Below are 18501 nucleotides of genomic sequence, written 5' to 3'. Positions count from 1 at the left end.
GGTTAAGATGGTTAAGTGTTTCAGTCTTCACGATTCCCTCTCACTTGGCCACTTTGCAGCTGAAGTTTGAAGGCTTTGCTGTGGAACTTAGCCCAGGCTGCATTTATGATGCAGTTACTCTTTACGGTGGGGAAGAAAATGAGTTGCATGAGCACTAATCGTTTTAGACTTAAATTAGAAATCTCTGTGGAAACAGGCATGTTTTATCACCAAAATACGCTCTCTCTGATAACATCCTACTCAGTACCACTGAAAGGTCAATGTAAGGGCTTCTGCAGTAGCCTTGAGGCTTCCCGTCTGTCTTGCCCATCATGATGCGGCCAAGTGCGCTATTGGCACAGGAGATCCCACGTCATGGTCCAAGTCCATGCTTTCTCCTGGAGAGCTGGCTGCTGTTGTGGAGCTGGATGTAGGAACATGGCTCATGTTCTGCTGCAGAATGTGTTCTGCACAAGTGTGTGCTGCTGGATCAGGCCTCCACTCTGCATCTCTATCAAAGGAGAGAGCAAAAGCAATTTAGCTCTAAGTGTCACTAAAGAAGACAAATGTTCAAAGTAAGGCAGAGCAAAAGAGCGGTTGTCAATGGGTGTCTAATTCCACTGAAACGGATATGAATTCTTTATGAATTGAACTAATTCTGTTGGAATTTCATTAATGAAAAATTGCTAACCTGAGGCATTGCTTTCCCACACTTTCAAAAGGAAATATTTTTTTTTTTTAGTTCCTGGCTTTAAATCTGCTTCCTTTTTATCAATATAAAAGTCTTTAACTTTAGTGAAATAAATGTTCTTAACTTTCCTTTTTTAAACTTCTATATTTCCAGATGTTCCTCCTGCTTGGACCAAATGAAAACATCTTGTAACACCCCACCTTTTAAAAAAAAAAAAAAACAACCAAAAAAACCCCCCAAACCCCCCAAAAAACCAGCTTCCAGACATCACATTCACTTTAGCAGAGCTTGATATTTACTCTTAAGGTGAAAAGCAACCTGCTGCTCACAAGTGAAGATACTAGAATTGAATTTTGGCTACCTCGTTACAGTCTTGTACGTGAATCAAAAAAGAGTAAAGTGATAAGGGGTGGTGTTCTTTTCTTTACACCAAATAAACTGGGTGAGAGGCTTGAACTGTCCTGGGTTTGCCATTGACAAGCGATCTTCGTCAAACCACTTCTATTTTTTCCCCATCTATTTTGTGGTGGTAATTTAGTTGCTTGTTTACCAAATGCTGCATAAGTATTAACGATACAGTTTCCTTGAAAAGAAATCTGGTTTCCATTGGAAAGGAGTATCTAAGTGGGAGGAAGAAAGCTGACAAACTTGGATCTGGAATCTTTCAGGGAAGAGCTTTCAGCATCCTGGAGTGTTTCAGTCAATGCTTTCCAGCACAGCTTTGCCCTTAGAAATTCAGATTCCTCCAGGAAAGCTCCTCTGGAATAAAGTGCAAGCTTCCTATCCAACTGCAATTATGGGATGTCCAGATGCTATTCAAACTGAGTGCTCTCAATAGGAATAAAAGTCTAACACCTGTGCTCTAGGTCCTCAACACGTACATGTAAACCATTCACAGAATCACAGAATCACAGAGGTTGGAAGGGACCTCTTAAGATCATCTAGTCCAACCAATGAAAAAAAAAAAAAAAAAAAAAAAACAAACAAAAACAAAACAAAACCACCACACACGCAACCCACACACACACCACCACACCACCCAACACTAATCCATATTCCCAAGCACTATGTCAACTCCTCTCTTGAATACCTCCAGGGATGGTGCCTCAACCACCTCCCTGGGCAGCCCATTCCAATGCCTGACAACCCTTTCAGTAAAGAAATATTTCCTAATATCTAACCTGAACTTCCCCTGGCGTAACTTGAGGCCATTGCCTCTTGTCCTATCATCTGTAACTTGGGAGAAGAGACCGACCCCCGCCTCTCTACAGCCTCCTTTCAGGTACTTGTAGAGAGCAATAAGGTCTCCCCTCAGTCTCCTCTTCCCCAGACTGAACAACCCCAGCTCCCTCAGCCTCTCTTCGTAAGACTTGTGCTCCAGACCCCTCACCAGCTTCGTTGCCCTTCTCTGGACCTGCTCCAGCACCTCAATGTCTTTCGTGTGGTAGGGGGCCCAAAACTGGACGCAGTACTCGAGGTGGGGTCTCACCAGTGCCGAGTACAGGGGGACGATCACCTCTCGGGTCCTACTCACTACACTGTTCTTGATACAGGCCAGGATGCTGTTGGCCTTTTTGGCCACCTGGGCACACTGCTGGCTCATGTTCAGCCTGCTGTCGACCAACACCCCCAGGTCCTTTTCTGCCAGGCAGCTCTCCAGCCATTCTTCCCCAAGCCTGTAGCGCTGCCTGGGGTTGCTGTGACCCAAGTGCAGGACCCGGCACTTGGCCTTATTGAACCTCATCCCGTTGGTCTCAGCCCATCGATCCAGCCTGTCTAGATCCCTCTGCAAAGCCTCTCTACCCTCCAGCAGATCAACACTGCCACCCAGCTTGGTGTCGTCTGCAAATTTGCTGAGGGTGCTTTCGATCCCCTCGTCCAGATCATTGATAAAGATGTTGAAGAGAACCGGCCCCAGTACCGAGCCCTGTGGGACACCACTCGTGACCGGTCGCCAACTGGACTTCATTCCATTCACCACCACTCTCTGGGCCCAGCCCTCCAGCCAGTTTTTAACCCAGCGGAGAGTATACCCATCTAAGCCATGAGCATCCAGTTTCTCCAGCAGGATACTGTGGGGACACAGAGAGACTTTGCTTGTACTCATCAACAGCGGCAAATACAGTTCTCAGGTGTGGGGGTTTTGTGCAATGAAGGGCATTCACACTGCCTGTTGAAGATTACTTGTAATTCTACTATGAGAAAATTAGGATTACTTTTGTGTACCTGTAGCATAACTGTAGTAGATTAATTCTGGCTGCTAGTGCTTACTGATGTCACTGATTAACTTTGTAGGCACCTCTACTGAAAAAGTTCTTCTCTTAATCAGAAAGTCACCAAAACTCTAGGGCTTTGGTTTTTTAGATTTGGCTTTAGATTAGCTAAAGCCACAAGTGCTTACAGGATGACATTTCTCATTTTAGCTATATTTCTATACAGCTTCTTTTTTATTCCCACAGCTAATCTCTGTGGATTCTCAACTCCCAAACTAGTGCTGAGTCCAGGGAATACTATGCTGGTACATTTTGAAAGTGATGAGGAGAACAGCTTTAGAGGGTTCAGAGCTTGGCTCACTTTTGCTCGTTCAGATTAGTAGAGAAATGCTTGCTGTGTTTAACAATGTCTGCATCATCTGCATCTATTCTTAGATACCTGAGTTTATTTTTTAGGCTAATCCTGCTGCATTCTGTCAAGGTAACTTCAGAACAGTTACTTGTGGCAGAGCTCCCTTCCCTGAATAAGGGAGACGAATCAATCAAGTTGGGTTTTTTTTTTCCTCACTGAGAAATGAGATGACTAACTTCTGTTACTTGAAAGAAGCAGCCTTGTTAATTCTGTCGGTTTGATATTCCCCGTGAAAATCTCATTATGGAGGAAAGTCTTGATCCTGGGGGCTAGTCTGCTATTGTTGCTTTCTACTTTCATGAATGTATGTGCCAACTGCTGGTCCTTCCAGAGCGGGGAATTTTTTTTTTTTTGAGGAGACAAACCAGAGCTATTGACCCAAGTTGGAGCTAACTCTTATTTCCTCTTCTGCAGAGGAGACAGGAAGAGAAGATTCACGATTAACTACTGTACCAATGTTGCCCCTGAAGGATGTCCCCTTAGGTAAAGAAATTCAATTCTGCTCAGTTGATCTGGTCTGAGGAGCTTTCCTCTAACATAAAAGAGGATTATGCAGTGATGTAGATGCTTTCTGACCTCAGGTCCCCTTCTGTGCACTTCTTGCACGGATGAAAATGATAGGCAGGTGCCCCATCTCTCATTTTTCATATGTATGGTATGTCCTCTCCACTCTGGTTGCAAGCACTTCCTATTGGGAGTGGGGACACAAGGTAGAGGATGGGAGAAACCTGCTCTCAGTGCCAGGCCCTCGTTTGCTCTCTGAAGTGCTCACATCCTTAGGATTCACAATTTTTCATGTACCTGTTTTTCCTTCCCCCACCACTTCCAGACAGAGCAGACTAATTTGCTCTCTCCTGCACCTTTGGCCTTGCTGTATCCACTGGGTGAGGTTATCTAGGAAAAGAAGAAACTTGCCCATGAAAGTATGACTAGTTTTCTGGCTCTTTTGCAGATGCCTGTGGCCTTCACCCACTTACTCCCCAGTGGTTGTTCCAACACGTCAGTGGGGCTGAAGAAGCTCGTTCTCACTGTTGGCCATGGCATGCCACCCTGAAGCTCCTTGGAGACTACCAGTGTGATGGGGCTGCACTGTGTGCAGCTGTGAGTGTGACCAGCACATCCCCAGGCCACCGCTGCTCCTGTCCCCATGCTGTGTGCTCTTCCTGCTCCTCCAGGCTGGGGCACAAACAGCTGGAGAGCTGTAAATTGTATTCACACCTTCATATCCTCTATGAAACCTTCCGTCTGCCCTTCCTCTGTGATCACTGATTTTAGAGATGGCAACAGTTTGGTCTTGCTTGTAGGAGATCCATTAAAGTTAATTGGACTATCTGCTATCAGAGCTGTAGCAAAGCCAGAACTGATGCAACACATTTGTCGTGGTAAGAAGCTCTTGCTCAGCAGTCCTGGGAATAAGTGACTAATTAGAGAAGAGCCAGAAGGGAGGTATGACTGCTGAATAAGGAAGCTGTATGGCTGACTGTAAGTAGCTCCAATATGTTTACTTTCATTATACAGATCCAATAAACCCTTGCACTGGACTGTGACGGTAGAAGACCATGATAGAGCCCCGAGAGAGTCAACAGAACAGACAAAAGCCAAGCAATACCACTAAAAATGTTGACTTTGGTGTATTTGCCCCTACAATATTTCTCCAAACAGACCTATCTGTACAAATAAAACAGCGTTGACAGCAAGGCTGATATGTAGCACAGGTTGAGGAATGAGAAAGGAAATCCAGTAACTCTGGTCTCATTCAGCTAACTTGCAGTTTTTAGAAGTATGTTTTATATCTGGTTCTTATTACTAGCAGTAAAAAGTCTTAAAATCTCACAGAGATGACTGAGTGTCCTCAGCATCTTACTCTCTTGGTGCTGAGCAATGTATCTGTCTATAAAAAGCTTGCTGACTCTTTCTTCCTAATGGGGAGGAGGAAGAAATACGTGTGGAAAAGAAGAACAAGTGACTCACGCTAGTCTTCTGCAAAACCTTAGTGGCTTGTGTTTGCACAATGAAGCAGGCAGTCTTTGCTCTAGGCTCAGGAGGTCTACATAATTCGTCCCAGCAATCTTCTCAACTGAAAAATGTGAAGTGGGCAATATGTCTCTTAAGTCCTTGCACCTTGTTTGTTTCTTTTCATGACTTATTTTGAGCTGGTCATTGCTTGTGGGATTCTTGCCCTCTTCCTTTACAAGGGCTTTCAGGATACACTTAGAAGGTAGCTTGTTCCTTCTCTGCCCTGACTCCTCTGCCTACACAGGTGAGACAGGTGAAAACCATTATGATGCGTCCTTACTTTGACATGCTGAGCTATGAATCCAGCATTGCCCCAATGCAGCTAGATGTCCCTCTGGAGTACAATGCTGCTGTGAGGCCGGTGCGTCTGTCCAACAGCACAGAGACTTCATCCTCCTCTTCCCTCTGCACTACATCTGATGGAGGATCATCGAAAAAGGCGGCTCTTCTGATTTTACATATTTACATATTATGAGCGGAGCTTACATTTCCATCTCATATTTTATTCTTCTGCCCAGACTGAACCTCGAATTTATTTTCCAAGCAGAAGGGAGCCAAGATAGGTGGTTGCAGCAGACACGAGTGCCTATACTTGAAAATGAAATCTGTGAAAGAAATTACTACTTCAGTCACCCTGGAGGGATCACAACCAGGATACTTTCTGCTGGCCTTGTTTCTGGGGGAGGCCAGGACTCCCGTCAGGTGAGGTAAAACTAAAAGTGAGTGCTCTTGAAGGTGTCTGCATGTGGATGTTGGTAGACCATCTGGGGGGAGGGACAGGGGAGGACAGAGGGCAGAAGAGCATGTAGCAAGCCACAGTTAAAAGCTCCAACAACTTGCTGTCCCTGGGGTGGTCGGTACTTATAAGATCAATAGATGCACTTGATCTGTATGGGAGATACATGCAATGTGCAGAGTTGCTTGGAAGTGCGAGCACAGAGTTTACTGGTCTTTCTCTGGACTGTAACTTTCATGAGACCTGCAGAGGAGAGGATGTTCTTCCCTTGTGCTTCCCAAGTCCCATCTCCTATCGCAGTGAAACGCTTCCCATTGTAGCTTGTTTGGAAACCCTTTCATAGCACTCTTTTGTCAAGACAAACTATGAAGGCTTCTATTGCTTTTATAAAATTCTTGTATTCAGAGCACTGTTCATAGAACTAACTAATCTCCCTGAAATCACGAGGCCAGCAGGTAAGAACAGCTGAATAAGTAAAAGGCTAAATAATTCTGAGTGAGGCACTGTCAAGCTAAAATGTGGGTTCTGCTCAATGCTGCAATTTTATGGTGGACTAATAAATTATGTATAACACTAAAGAGCACTATTCAATCGTATTTGGTCTGCAGTCTGTGCTCAGTCTTCACTGATAAGCTGCCTTTAAATCAGCCTCTTCATTCCAGGCCAGGGCAGAGTTGTACCAGCAGCTGCGCCCCCTGTTCTTGCACGGAGGTTTTTTCTCGGGCAAATCTGATCTGTGGCAGCTCTCTTCTTAGCTGCAGCAGTGTGGAGGCCAAATGAGATAAGAGTCCTCTCTCTCTCTTGGTTCCTAGGGAGGTTCTGGTGACCCCTTGGTTTGCCACAAGGAAAATGGTCCATTTACTCTTCGTGGTGTAGTCAGCTGGGCTGTTGGCTGTGCCAGCCCAAAGAAACCAGGGAATCTATTCAAGGGTGAGGATTTTCCTGGACTGGATAAGACCTCCAATGAAAGGTTGAGTTTTCATCTCCAATGAAAGGTGAGTCTAAGATGAGTCCTGAATATAATGCCTTTGTATAAAACTTCTCAAGTGCATTGAGGTTTTGTCTGGTAGACTTTTTGAGGCAATTTAAGAGGGAGGAAAAAAAAAAATGTCCAGGTGACTTCTTGCAGAAAGTCCCCACTCCCTCCTCTTCCTCATGCTTTTCCCCTAAACAAACGTGATAATTACTGGAAATTGGGATGGGAGTTTCAGAAGCATAAGATTTTTATTTAACACTTCTGGCTCTCAAATTGAATATATAATCTTTGTATAAATACTTTTCTCCCCAGAAGTGTTCAAGGCCAGGCTGGATGGGACTTTGAGCAACCTGGTCTAGTGGAGGTGTCCCTGCTCATGGCAGGGGGGTTGGAACTTGATGGTCTTTAAGGTCCCTTCCAACTCTAACCATTCTATGATTCTCAGTAAAAAGTGGCTGCGGATGAAAACGCCTGTGCTTTAATGGGCAGAATAGTTTGGGACAACACTGTAAAGTGAACTTTTGCGTGTATCTCAATATAATTAGCACCACGTTTGGAAGTCTGCAGGATAAATTTCGCTAGAGAGAGTGAATAAAGACTGATTACATGAAAGTGGTAGGTACCTTACAAAAGGAAGAGGCCCCTGCTCTTAAACTGGGGCGCTCTCATGCAGAGAAATGAAGGGAAAAAACCTGTTTGAGGTTTTTCACGTGAACCCAGCATTGTCATACTGCTTCCACACATCAGCTCTCTCTTTTCTTCTTTCCCAGAAGTTTATTTCCTGTTGAGGCTCCTCAGGTCATGGTGAATTTGGCTTTATAGTTTCATTGGCAAATGGAGAAATCCACTACTTCAGCTTGTTTGACCTGATGGGATTTGAGAGGTTTCAAAGAGCCACCAGATAGCTTCAAGTCTCTTTTCCATGTTAACTGATTTGTCATTCTAGAGAAATGTTGCACTTTGGCTCAAAGTAGTTGCACTGGGGAACTGCTGATGCAAAACATTTGTCTTCCAGAGCTTTATCCCTTCTCCGTCCTTGCATGTGCACACATACAGCCAAATATGTAATTCTTCTTTTAGTGAATAGCTGTGATTATCCCCCAGCATTTCTTGAGAAAGAGCTAGTCCTGGACAGAGTTTTCATGTTTCTTCCCATCCTGTATTTTATTTTATTGTTGCCAGCAGAAAATGGAGGATTTCTGCTAACAGGAATAAATTTAATTTAATTTTTTTTCTGTACCCTGAATAAAGTGTGCTGCAGTTATGAGCAGGAAATTAAAGTATATATTAAATAAAAGAGCACATTGTGGATAATGCTCTACTCTCAGGTGAGATGAGCACTTTGACTCTCCTGCTTTGTGCTGCAGCTGCCGGTCTTTCTCCCTCGTGGCATTATTCATAGTCCCACACTGACCTAATAGAGATGTTAGTACAGGTGCTGACTAAGGGGGAACTTTCTTCTAAACTAAAACCAGTTAACAAAACAAGTCATCACTTGTATGGTAGCCAGACCATCCCCACAGATAAGCTGGGAGCTGGCTGGAGATCTTCCATAGCCTTGGATCTGACACAACTGGCTGCTGACCACTGACTCTGAGGGCTGTAATGGCTTTCATGGATTTACTGTAGGTCAGGCAGTTTACACAGGGAATTGCTTAGCTCTGGAGCTATAAATCTTTCCCAGAGGTGGAGGCTGTAGTATTGTATACAGCTTTTACATATGGCTTCATACAAAAGGCTCAAAGCCCTGAGGGCTCTTTGAGCCAGATACTGACCATTGGCTCCTTTATCCGACTTTCACACAATTGCCTTCCCGTTGCGGGAAGTGCTTGGCTGTGCTGACTGTTCCTGCATTCTGTATTAAACTGTCTCTAAGCATGCTGTACCTCTCCTCAGATGCTGAACAGAGGAGGGAAGTGGGGGTGCTCCAGAGACCTCTGCACAGAAGCAGCCAGCGAAGCTGCCCCCAGAGCCGAGGGGGATGGTGTGGTGGCTGCAGAATGGTGCTGAGCTGTCGTGTGCCAGCGGCCGCAGTGCTTGTTTTGCAGAAGGTGGTGGGGCTGGTTCAGTTCGGGAGCAGCTCTGGGTAGCACCCAAGTTTGAGTCTCCTAACATCTTGGTGCAAGTGGATGCAGCTCTCTGGATTTTGTCCTGGGAAGAGCATGTGTGTGTACACACAGGGAGAGGGGAGGGAGGGAGGCTGGAGAGCAGAGCCAAAGGAAGACAGACTCTGTTTTAGCTAGAAGCAGTGGGCTCATGTGGAGGAGCCAGGCGTCCCTTAACACTGATGCTGCAGGTTTTCTGTGCACTTGGGTATGTTGCTTAATCCACTCTGTCGTTCTCTTACCATCCTTGGAATGAGGTATTGCTTTTTTTTTTTTTCTTCTGTGTTTTGGACTGAGTTTCTCAGGGGAGGGAGAATTACTTAGTGTCTTACGCATGTACTTTGCTTGAACAGAGCCATGGTCTTGGGTGAGGCACTCTGTCAACTTTTTCCTGCTTTTAATGCACAACAAACACCCCTGTCCTCCTCATGTGCCTCCTCCTGCTAATTAAGCATTTAAATATTTCTTCACATCCAATACTGTGACAGTGTTGGAGAAAGACTGATGGAAAGGCTGAAGTACCCCTGAGTTACTGGGTGACGCTACCTCTGCCGACAAGTTGGAGAATGCTTTTTAAAGCCATGAGCAACAACAATCTGTTCAGGAGGGGATGTGCTACTGGCTCTGCTTGCAGACCTGTGCTGTAGCCAGGCTGTTGGCATGCAGTGTGTGCTTTCCTCCTCTTCCCACTGCCATCCTCGCTGGTGCTCCAAGACATCACACTACTGAGATAAAAATAGGTCCCCCAAAGTGATAAGCAATAGGAGGTGGGGATGCTTTCACTCCTCAGGGAAGTGCAGCACAGCCAACGACTGTAGGGGCATCATTAGCACAGCAGCTCCAGGGCTGGTTAGCAGGGGCTGGAAATGCACGCAAGGCTCTTGCCTGCACTGGAACAGACTTGTCTCAGCCCAGCTGCTCATTGCTGGGGGAGCTCAAAGTCACAGCAAACACATGGTGCTGTAATGACCTGAATTGGAGTGTCACCCTGAATGCAAAAAATTATTTAAAAAGAGCCTAGAGACAAGCTCTTGTGGTTCAGCCTGCTGGGCTTTACCCTCTTCCAGACCACTGCACTCCCGTCTGCACTGCTATCCCCTCCTGTCCCCTGGTGCAAGCACAGGGCACCCATCCTCCAACAAAGTGCAGGAGCCCTTTCCTTACCCTTGTGCAAAGCTGTGTGATTAACTTGTTGCTTTTCAATCGAGACTGTGGTGAAAGAGGTTTGAGGTAGTGTGTTTTGTGTTTGTTGGTTTTTTTTTGTTTGTTTGTTTTTTTTTTAAGCCAGCTCTCCTAGAGGAAGCGTGCTTCATCCCTGGAAGTGTTCAAGATCAGGCTGGATGGGGCTTTGAGCAACCTGGTCTAGTGGGAGGTGTCCCTGCCCATGGCAGTGGGGTCGTAATTAGATGATCTTTAAGGTCCTTTCCAACCTAAACCATTCAATGATTCTACCCTGACCCTAACTTCACTTGGCTGAGCTCTCTTCCACTGCAGGTTAAGCCATGTCATGCTTCTCTACATGTGCCCTCTGACAGTCGCTGCTGCTGTGCAGTGTTCACACCACAGCACCTTCCTCAGGAGGCAAATGCTCCTCATCTCCTTTCTGGATTTGAAGTATTTTTCCCTGGCTGAAGGGCTCAGCTCTTCCCCTCTGCGCTCTCAGAATCCTGTGCAGGTACGCAGAGATGCGGTGTGGTGTCAGCATCTAGTCTGAGCAGAAAGCTCATAAATGTTGGTGTGGGAGGAAGCACACTTAAACAGAATTTAAGCTGCTCTACAGAGGGTATGACTTCAAAAATTGCTGTCTTGGGAGGCGAACAGCTCTATTATGCTTGGTACTAAAGGGACATACAGTTCTCATTAGTGATCTTGTTTTCTCTCCTCCTGCTCTGTTATAACCACTCAGATGCTTCCAAATATTTCCCTGTTGATTTGGTCTTTTATTTAACAAGTGTTGAATCTGTCTGCGCTGTGTGTGCATGCAGCTACAGTCTAAGCCTGCTCTCCTCCTGCCTTTCTGGACAACCAGAAAATGCATAGACAAAAGCATAATATTTCATAACTCTTGTCAAAGGCTGGTCACAAGATCAATTTAAAAAAAAAAAAAAATATATATTTTTTCCTCAGCAGTGAGTGAACATTTGAGTTTGGTAGGACTGTCAGCCTGGGACCTTGACCAACCTGGTATATTCTGGTATCTGTTTATCTGTTTTCCAGGCATTGATTCAAAGCACAGCTTGGCAAATTTGTAAGCAAGTCTCCTTTCCTCTAAGGCCTGGCAGCTCACTCCTTTATGCTGCCTAGCTTGTGCCCGCTGCCTGGGTCTCCGAGGCTAAGGCAACAGGGCTGCCTTGTGTCCATGTACATTGAGAATTTCTGCAGGCTTGTACGAGCCTGGATGCTGGAGCCTAAGAAATGACCCGACTGATGGGAATGGGTTTAAAAAACCCCAATATATATATGTATGCCCTATGTAGGGTTAAGCTTTTTATCAGATCCATTCATTTTGGCCAACTAAATGTGCGCCTTTCCAGTGGCTGCAGCAGCTGTGCTCTTGCCAGTGATGTTGGGACATTCAAACTTCCACCAAGGAACAGGCGCTTTTTTTTTTTTTTTTTTTTTTTTTTTAAAAAAAAAAAAGTTACATATTGGAAAATCATTTCCCACTAACTTTATTAACCTGCTAGACTATCTTCAATCATGGGCAGAATTGGCAGTTTTTTGTAGAAAGCTCTTACTGTCTTTTCTTAATGCTTTTATCACTGAAGTGCACATTTATCCACAGAACGTGTGTCAGAAGTGGAGTTAGAAGAGCCCCCGGGGTTTATCTCTGCTCCTTCCTCATCAGGATACGTGGGAAGCACAGAGTGCTCTTGGATACTCTGACTGTCTCTGAAGGGCATGGCAGAGATTATAGTAAAGGATCTGTCAATAACATCATCACTGAACTGCCAAGAGGAGTTTCTTGGGATTTATGAAGAGAGCCAGCAAGGAAGAAAAGTGCTAGGTAACAACAAATGATCCAGCTGAGGACACTCAGTCCTAGAAATGTCTCCCTTTCACTCGGGCCGGCTTCAGAAAGGATTTCCAGCCCCAGCTGCACAGCTCCGACGTGTGGCAACCTGAAGTAAAGCTTCAGAACCCAGAATGTAACCTTAATTAAGACCTTAATCCCTGTTTTGGTTTGCTGCGTTGGCCCAGTAGGAGAACTGCCCTCTCAGTGCACTAAGAAACAAACTGTGGTATTTGGGCAAACCCTTATGGACACTTGTCTATATAAATGACTTGTGACTTGTATTGGCAGCTTCTTATTCAAAGTCAAGCCTCCTTCCTCCATACCCTCTGAGACAAGGACGTGAGATGCAATGATGGTATGCCTCTTGGGGATGGAATAGATGACACTGAACCATTAGTATCCGGGAAACAGGAGTGTGGCTCTTTATACCAGAAAATATATTTTCTCCTGTGCAGAGGGCTATGGTTCTTCCTCACCATGACCCTGCTGAGGTGCAAGCTGATCACTGAGACACTAGCCTAGATGAACACAATCCACAGAATTAAAAAAAAAAAAAAAAAAAAAAAAAAAAAAGCTAAAATAAAATGAAAGTGAGGTCTTTAATGCTCTTTATTGGAAAGTTTAGATTTCTGGAGGCCTGTACATCCATGCATGGTTTGCTCATGTACTACACACTGTGCAATTAAGTAAAACCTAGTTGAATTGTAGTGTGGCAGGGAGCAGAAGCACATCAAGGCTACTCCAGTGAGTTGGGCCATTTCAAAATGCTGGGAGGGAATGCTTTGTGCTTCCTGTTATAAAGACTCTGTACATGGACTAGGGGAAAAAATGGAAGAGATAAGATGCAGGGCAGTAGCACACGCCTACATTTGTTTGAAATGGCAAGTCAAATGCCAGCTTTCCTGTCTGCTATACAAGCTGTGTAGTATATAAACATTTTATATATAAAGAAAATTAATCTCTACCTTCACTGTATTGAAGTCTTGGGGCAGAAGGGAGAACCAGTATAACTTTATGCACACAAGTGATGAGCTTTAATTTAGTTACTATCACTGAAATATTGTAGAGGCACTGGAGCAGGTTTGTAGCCATGAAAAATACAAAACAATGTGTTAATGTCTGAAGGCGTAAAGAATAAAATATGCTCTACTGTACAAACCTGAGGAACGAATTTTTTTTAATACGGTGTGGGGCTTCGATTTACTTCTTCCCCCTCCTGCACCTGTCATTCTGAAAAGGATGTAGAAGTACAGCCGAGCCTGACAGGTGTCCAGGGGTTGGTTTGGCTCTCTACAGGGAGAAACTAAACAGGCTGGAAAAGATAATGGAGGAGAAATGCAATGGCTTTACAGACTGTTATGAATGGCACAGAAAGGTGACTAAGGAATACTTAGTCACTAATTTTTGAAACATAAGGAGTAGGGACATCAAAGAGAAGTATCAGACAACAGCATGAAAGCAATAGAAATTAATTGGAACTTGTTGCCACAAAATGTAAATGAGGAGGGAGGAAGGAATTTGAAAGGAATGGGGGAAACCTTATGAAGGTAAGATCTTGCAGAGGTTTTATTGGGTATGCTGAAGGATCTCTGACTTGTGAAGATGTTCCTCCTCCCAGCTCTTCGATGTGTTTATTTCTTCCCCTCCCTCATCCCCCTTTATTCTGCCTTTGTTTAGGTCTAATTTATTGTGATTACAGATGTTATAAACTACTTATGCAGAAGCATCTCTCCTGGATAGGTATCCACACTGATATCCCGGACGACAGACCCTGGTGGAGAAATCCACCATCAGCCTTTGGGAGTCCTGTGGGTGAATTCTAGTGTATGTTTTCTCCAAATATTTTCAAAATCAAGCAATGTCTCTGGAGAAAGTTTTTGGATAGTAGCTATTCTGTGTAGAGTCTCATCCTTTTACGTCACACCAGTGGTGATGGTTAACACTCTAGGGAAGAGGCCCTATTTAACTTTTACCTGGGTGTAAATGAAGACTCTGTGTGTGGTCATCGTAGCTCACGCATTAGGAAAAATCAACTGGTTTTGAACAAGAGCACCCTTTTGTTACCAAACACACTAGTAATGCTTCTAGGGAAAGACCTTTAGGGTAATGAGACATGCTAGGAATATTTTTTTTCATTAAAAAAGCCCCAAACTACCCACCAAATCTGTAGTTTAGCATGTCAGTTAATTCCGAGTTGGAAGTGAAAGAACAGGAGAGGAGAAAGATAGAGGATACGCTGAGGAGCTCTTAGAGCACTCTACAGCTATTTTTCTCCAAGAACTTATTCATAAAAGCACACGAATAAATTCTAAAAGTATGTCTATTACAGCTGAGAATAACAGTTTAACTATCATAACTATTTATATGCAGGACAGAGGAAAATACTATCAGAAATGGGGCCATCAGTCAAACTTTTCCCTGAATAGGAGTCTAATAGATAGCTCCCTGGAGCATCCTCCAGTACACAGACTTGCTGCTATGTAACAGCATTTGTTATGGCTGGCAGTTTTTCAAGGTTGGGTATATTAAACTAGATTCCTATATCTATTTATATGCCAGCATATTGAAACAGCCTGTTTTCTTCCGCCCCAACCCCTCCTTCTCTAGACCTGGTGAGAAACAGAAGTCAGTGGATGCCTGTCTCTAAACCAAATTACTCTTAGTGAGGAAACTAAAACATAGACTTGGGCTTTAATGTCAGCATGAGCTAGAACTTTTGGATGATGGTTATGATGGAGGAGAAAGAGGCTGGAAAATTCTGAGAGCCGGAAAGTAACCTGAAAACAATTTAGTGTGCTTGACAACTGAAAGTTCCTATCAGTGGAAATGGAGTAATGGCAAAAATTCCCTGTCCCATCCCTCTGAAAATTTAGGTCCAAGAATGAACACTTAAGTAATCTAGCAATTTTTCAGGACAGAAAGCAAACAAAATGTCTGGCCTTGTAGGTAGACTTTGGGCAGCTGAAACAGTGCAATGAACTGAACAAATCCTTGCTGGTCAGCAGTAGGGCACTGGTGGCAGAACAGGGACTGGAGATGCTGCCTGCTGCCTCATCAGGAGGTGGCTGCATAGCAGCTACATTACTGACATTGAACATCTCTCAAATGTGAATAATTCCCCACTTTTCTGCCTTTCCACAGAGTAACTTTTATGACTTTTGCTTACAGTTCTCAAATGGTGTTTCTACAGCAGTGTTGTGCTTGGATTTGCTTCTGGCTGTGCTGTGTCGTACTGTGCAACCTCATGTGGTCCTCCAGAGCCACAAACCCATGGTGAAGGTGCTGTTCCACTCCATTGGCCCTGCTGCTACTTTCAGCGCCAAATATTTGATGCTCAGGGTCCAAGGTACATCAAGCTGTACAACCATTTCTGTCTAAAGATGAAGCGACCTGTTTGACCAAAGCTTCAAGAATGCACTTGTTTTCAAGATGCCTTTGTGGGCTTTCCAGAGACTTTCCATACAGATGTTCTCCAAACGTGTAAAAGCGGAGTTCTCCTAAGCTTTGGCCTGTATAAAAGTGACTGTTATGCAAAGTGCTGAAGCTTGAGTCAAGGCTACAGTGAGTTTGAGTTTTGTAGGTCTGGCCTGGTAGAATAGGAATGTAGTAGCTTTCGCAATTGGTTTGTCCTCTAATTGAACACATCTTTTTCCAGATGAACTTTTGGAACGAGCATTTCAAGATTCTTGCTCTGTGAATTGGCTCTCACCCATGATACATGCTTTTCAATTGGGGTTATACGTCATATAGGAAGTGTCCTAGTCCCTAGTGAAAGTCTATAAAAAACTTAATAGGAAAGCTGAACTTCATGCTCTACATTCTTATTCTTCCTAGGACAAAAACCTGTCAATAGCCCAAAAATTCCCAAGAAGGTGCCTTCAGAGTTGTCACAACATAAGGATGTCATGTTTACACATCAGGAAGGGATGATCCAGTCATTGGGATACCCCATGAGATACGCAAATGCCACCAGGTGAGCACCTGAGTTGTTCTGGCTTTTGGAACTCTCACACTAAAGTCTGCAAATATCTGTGGTGTGGGTTTTTATGAATCCATAGGTATTTCAGCTCATTTTTAGAAAACTGGGCAAGTTATTCAGAGCTAGGAAATCTGGGGGCATCTGTACCTTCTTTTCAGCAAACAAATCTGACACCTTTGGGCCAAGCTCTCATCATAAATCATGTCAGAGGTCTGAACGTGGCATAACTGAGAGTTTAATAATAGCGGTGCTAAACTATGTTACTAAAATTCTTCTGGCACTTTCATCTGTTTCCTTTCTTCCTCCTCTTATCGTGCTTAGTTAGGGTAAGAGATAACTTTCCATTCACATGGCAATAGCATAAACTTCTGAACTGTTTGAAAGTTAAACTTCAGAAGTAATGAATAATATGACTGAAATAGATTCGGACCAGTATCCCATCTTTGATTTTTTTTTTTTTCCTTTTCTCTTTTTAATGGGCATTACAATCCCTTTTGCCTTTGCTCACATTTTGATAGCTATCCCTAGGAAATAAGAGCCAATTGTAAAATATGCCAGCATTGTGACTTTGTTCTTTACTTTGTGCTGCAGCTGCCACTGGAGAATTGTAGCCCCATTAAAATCCATTATTCGGCTTGAAGTCCTGGACTTCTGGACTGAAAGAAATCTGTCTAATTGTCACGGCCGCTGATGATGTATGAAGGATTTGGACTAACCAAAGAGTTAATAGGTGAGTGAGAGTTCACCTTAAGGCTGGGGTGAGAGAAACAGAGGAGCTGAACCAAGTTTCTTTTGCAGACAAAGAAGTTTTACATGGCACACTTCCATGCTCCAGGAAGGATTTCTGATAACAGTTGGAGCTACTTCAGCTAGCTCAATATCTTTCCCTCCCTAGAAATACTGTTGCAATCAAATGTATTGGATGCAAGGTCCTGATCATGGCATGGTTTTGCTTTGGAACAATGCGGGTCTGTCTGGGTTGCTCTTTCCCAGGCTTGAACTCGCAGCATGACAATTTGCTCTGTGTGTGTGTGTGTGTGTTTGAAGCTGTGTGTCAAAGGCAGCAGGTCAAAGTGATGGAGCCTACTGCCCTGCTACGCCAGAGGAGATACGTACCCACCCTGACTAAGGAGGTATTGTCTTGGTTATGTAGGATATTGCTGGGGAAACAAAGCTGTACAAGTATCTTCTGTATCAGGAAGAGAAAGCATAGACTGGAAATTTAAACTGTTCAGGCACTCATGGATACAAGGCTCTTCAGTGCCAGGTCTGTTACTCCCCTAGGGAATATGGATGTCTTACAGTCTTGTGGGTGTTGCATGGTGTCTTGCACAGGTGGGGGCTGCCTGTCAGAGCAGGGATTTCTTCTGACAAAAGTAGTTCAGGCAGTGGGCACTTGCCAGTAGTGATTTGTAGTGGTTATAATGGGCACCTCTAACTATTTTGGTTACCCATTTAGTTACCATTTCGGTTGCAAGTATAGCAAGCTATCTTCTGGACATGTCTGTAGTCCAGTGCGTGAATTCAAAGCTGAGTGCCATCATTAGTAGGCTTTTAGAAAGGGAAATCTCTTCTAACGTTACATTTTGCAAGGTTTAGCCTTACAGCCCTCAAGAGAAAAAGGGGAAAGTGGAAGGCTCACATCCCATCTTGGTCTATTTTGCAGGCAATTTCTGTGGTGATGTTTCCCTCTGTCTCATAAAAATCTTGAGTTTCAGTGGTGACAGTGACCTTCACTTCCAGGGCTGAGGCAGCCACGAAAGGCTTTCTCCTGACTTACTCTGTTCAGGATATATTATCCGGTAAGTCTGCTAAGACTTTGGAGTGGGTATAGAGCAGTAAAGCCTAAAGTATTACTGTTATAGTTTTTTTTTTTTAAAAAAAAGGGTGTTATGTAAGACCAAAAAAGCTTCCATGCTGTTTAGGTGTTTTCTGAAGATGTTGGGTGATGTATTAAACAGTATTAGATCTGTTCAGAAAAGAAATGGCCATTAAGAATGAGAGATCTATTAGTGGTCTTGAGTGATGATGATTAAATGTATAAGTAGTGATCTAACGCCTGTGCTCTCCACTATAAATCTGTAAAAAGAAGACAGCTGACTTAGCTGTTGCTCTCTATATGCCCCTTTCCATTCTGCTCTAGAAAACCAGAGTCCCCTGTCCTCACAATCTGTCTGTTATTACATCGATAATCTCTCTCCTGCTTCTTCACCTAGTAGGCAAAACTGGGTTTGGGTACTGCTATTACCACTGCTCCCCCCAGACCTCACCTCTGCCATATGCCCAGGGAGCTACACTGTTAATTGAGCTCCAAGCTTACAGACCAAAGGAAACCTACCTCGATTTCTTGCTTTCCAGGCCAGGGTTCAGCTGGTGAC

General features: G+C 44.1%; 1 protein-coding gene across 1 annotated transcript in view; it reads left to right on the top strand.

Moving 5' to 3' along the window:
- The window catches only part of OVCH1 (ovochymase 1), a 31422-nt gene extending 14561 nt beyond the window's left edge, over window positions 1–16861 (top strand). Inside the window, 11 exon segments of the mRNA XM_074167449.1 lie at window positions 60–126; window positions 3710–3778; window positions 4248–4386; window positions 4814–4892; window positions 5556–5740; window positions 5848–6013; window positions 6860–6961; window positions 6963–7017; window positions 15979–16117; window positions 16715–16806; window positions 16809–16861. Coding sequence (XP_074023550.1) covers window positions 60–126; window positions 3710–3778; window positions 4248–4386; window positions 4814–4892; window positions 5556–5740; window positions 5848–6013; window positions 6860–6961; window positions 6963–7017; window positions 15979–16117; window positions 16715–16806; window positions 16809–16861 — 1146 coding nt within the window.
- Window positions 16862–18501: the final 1640 nt, after the last annotated feature.

The sequence above is a fragment of the Numenius arquata genome, chromosome 2 (assembly GCF_964106895.1).
Source record: "Numenius arquata chromosome 2, bNumArq3.hap1.1, whole genome shotgun sequence".
Taxonomy (NCBI): Eukaryota; Metazoa; Chordata; class Aves; order Charadriiformes; family Scolopacidae; genus Numenius; species Numenius arquata.
This window is presented reverse-complemented; position numbering and strand designations above follow the sequence as displayed.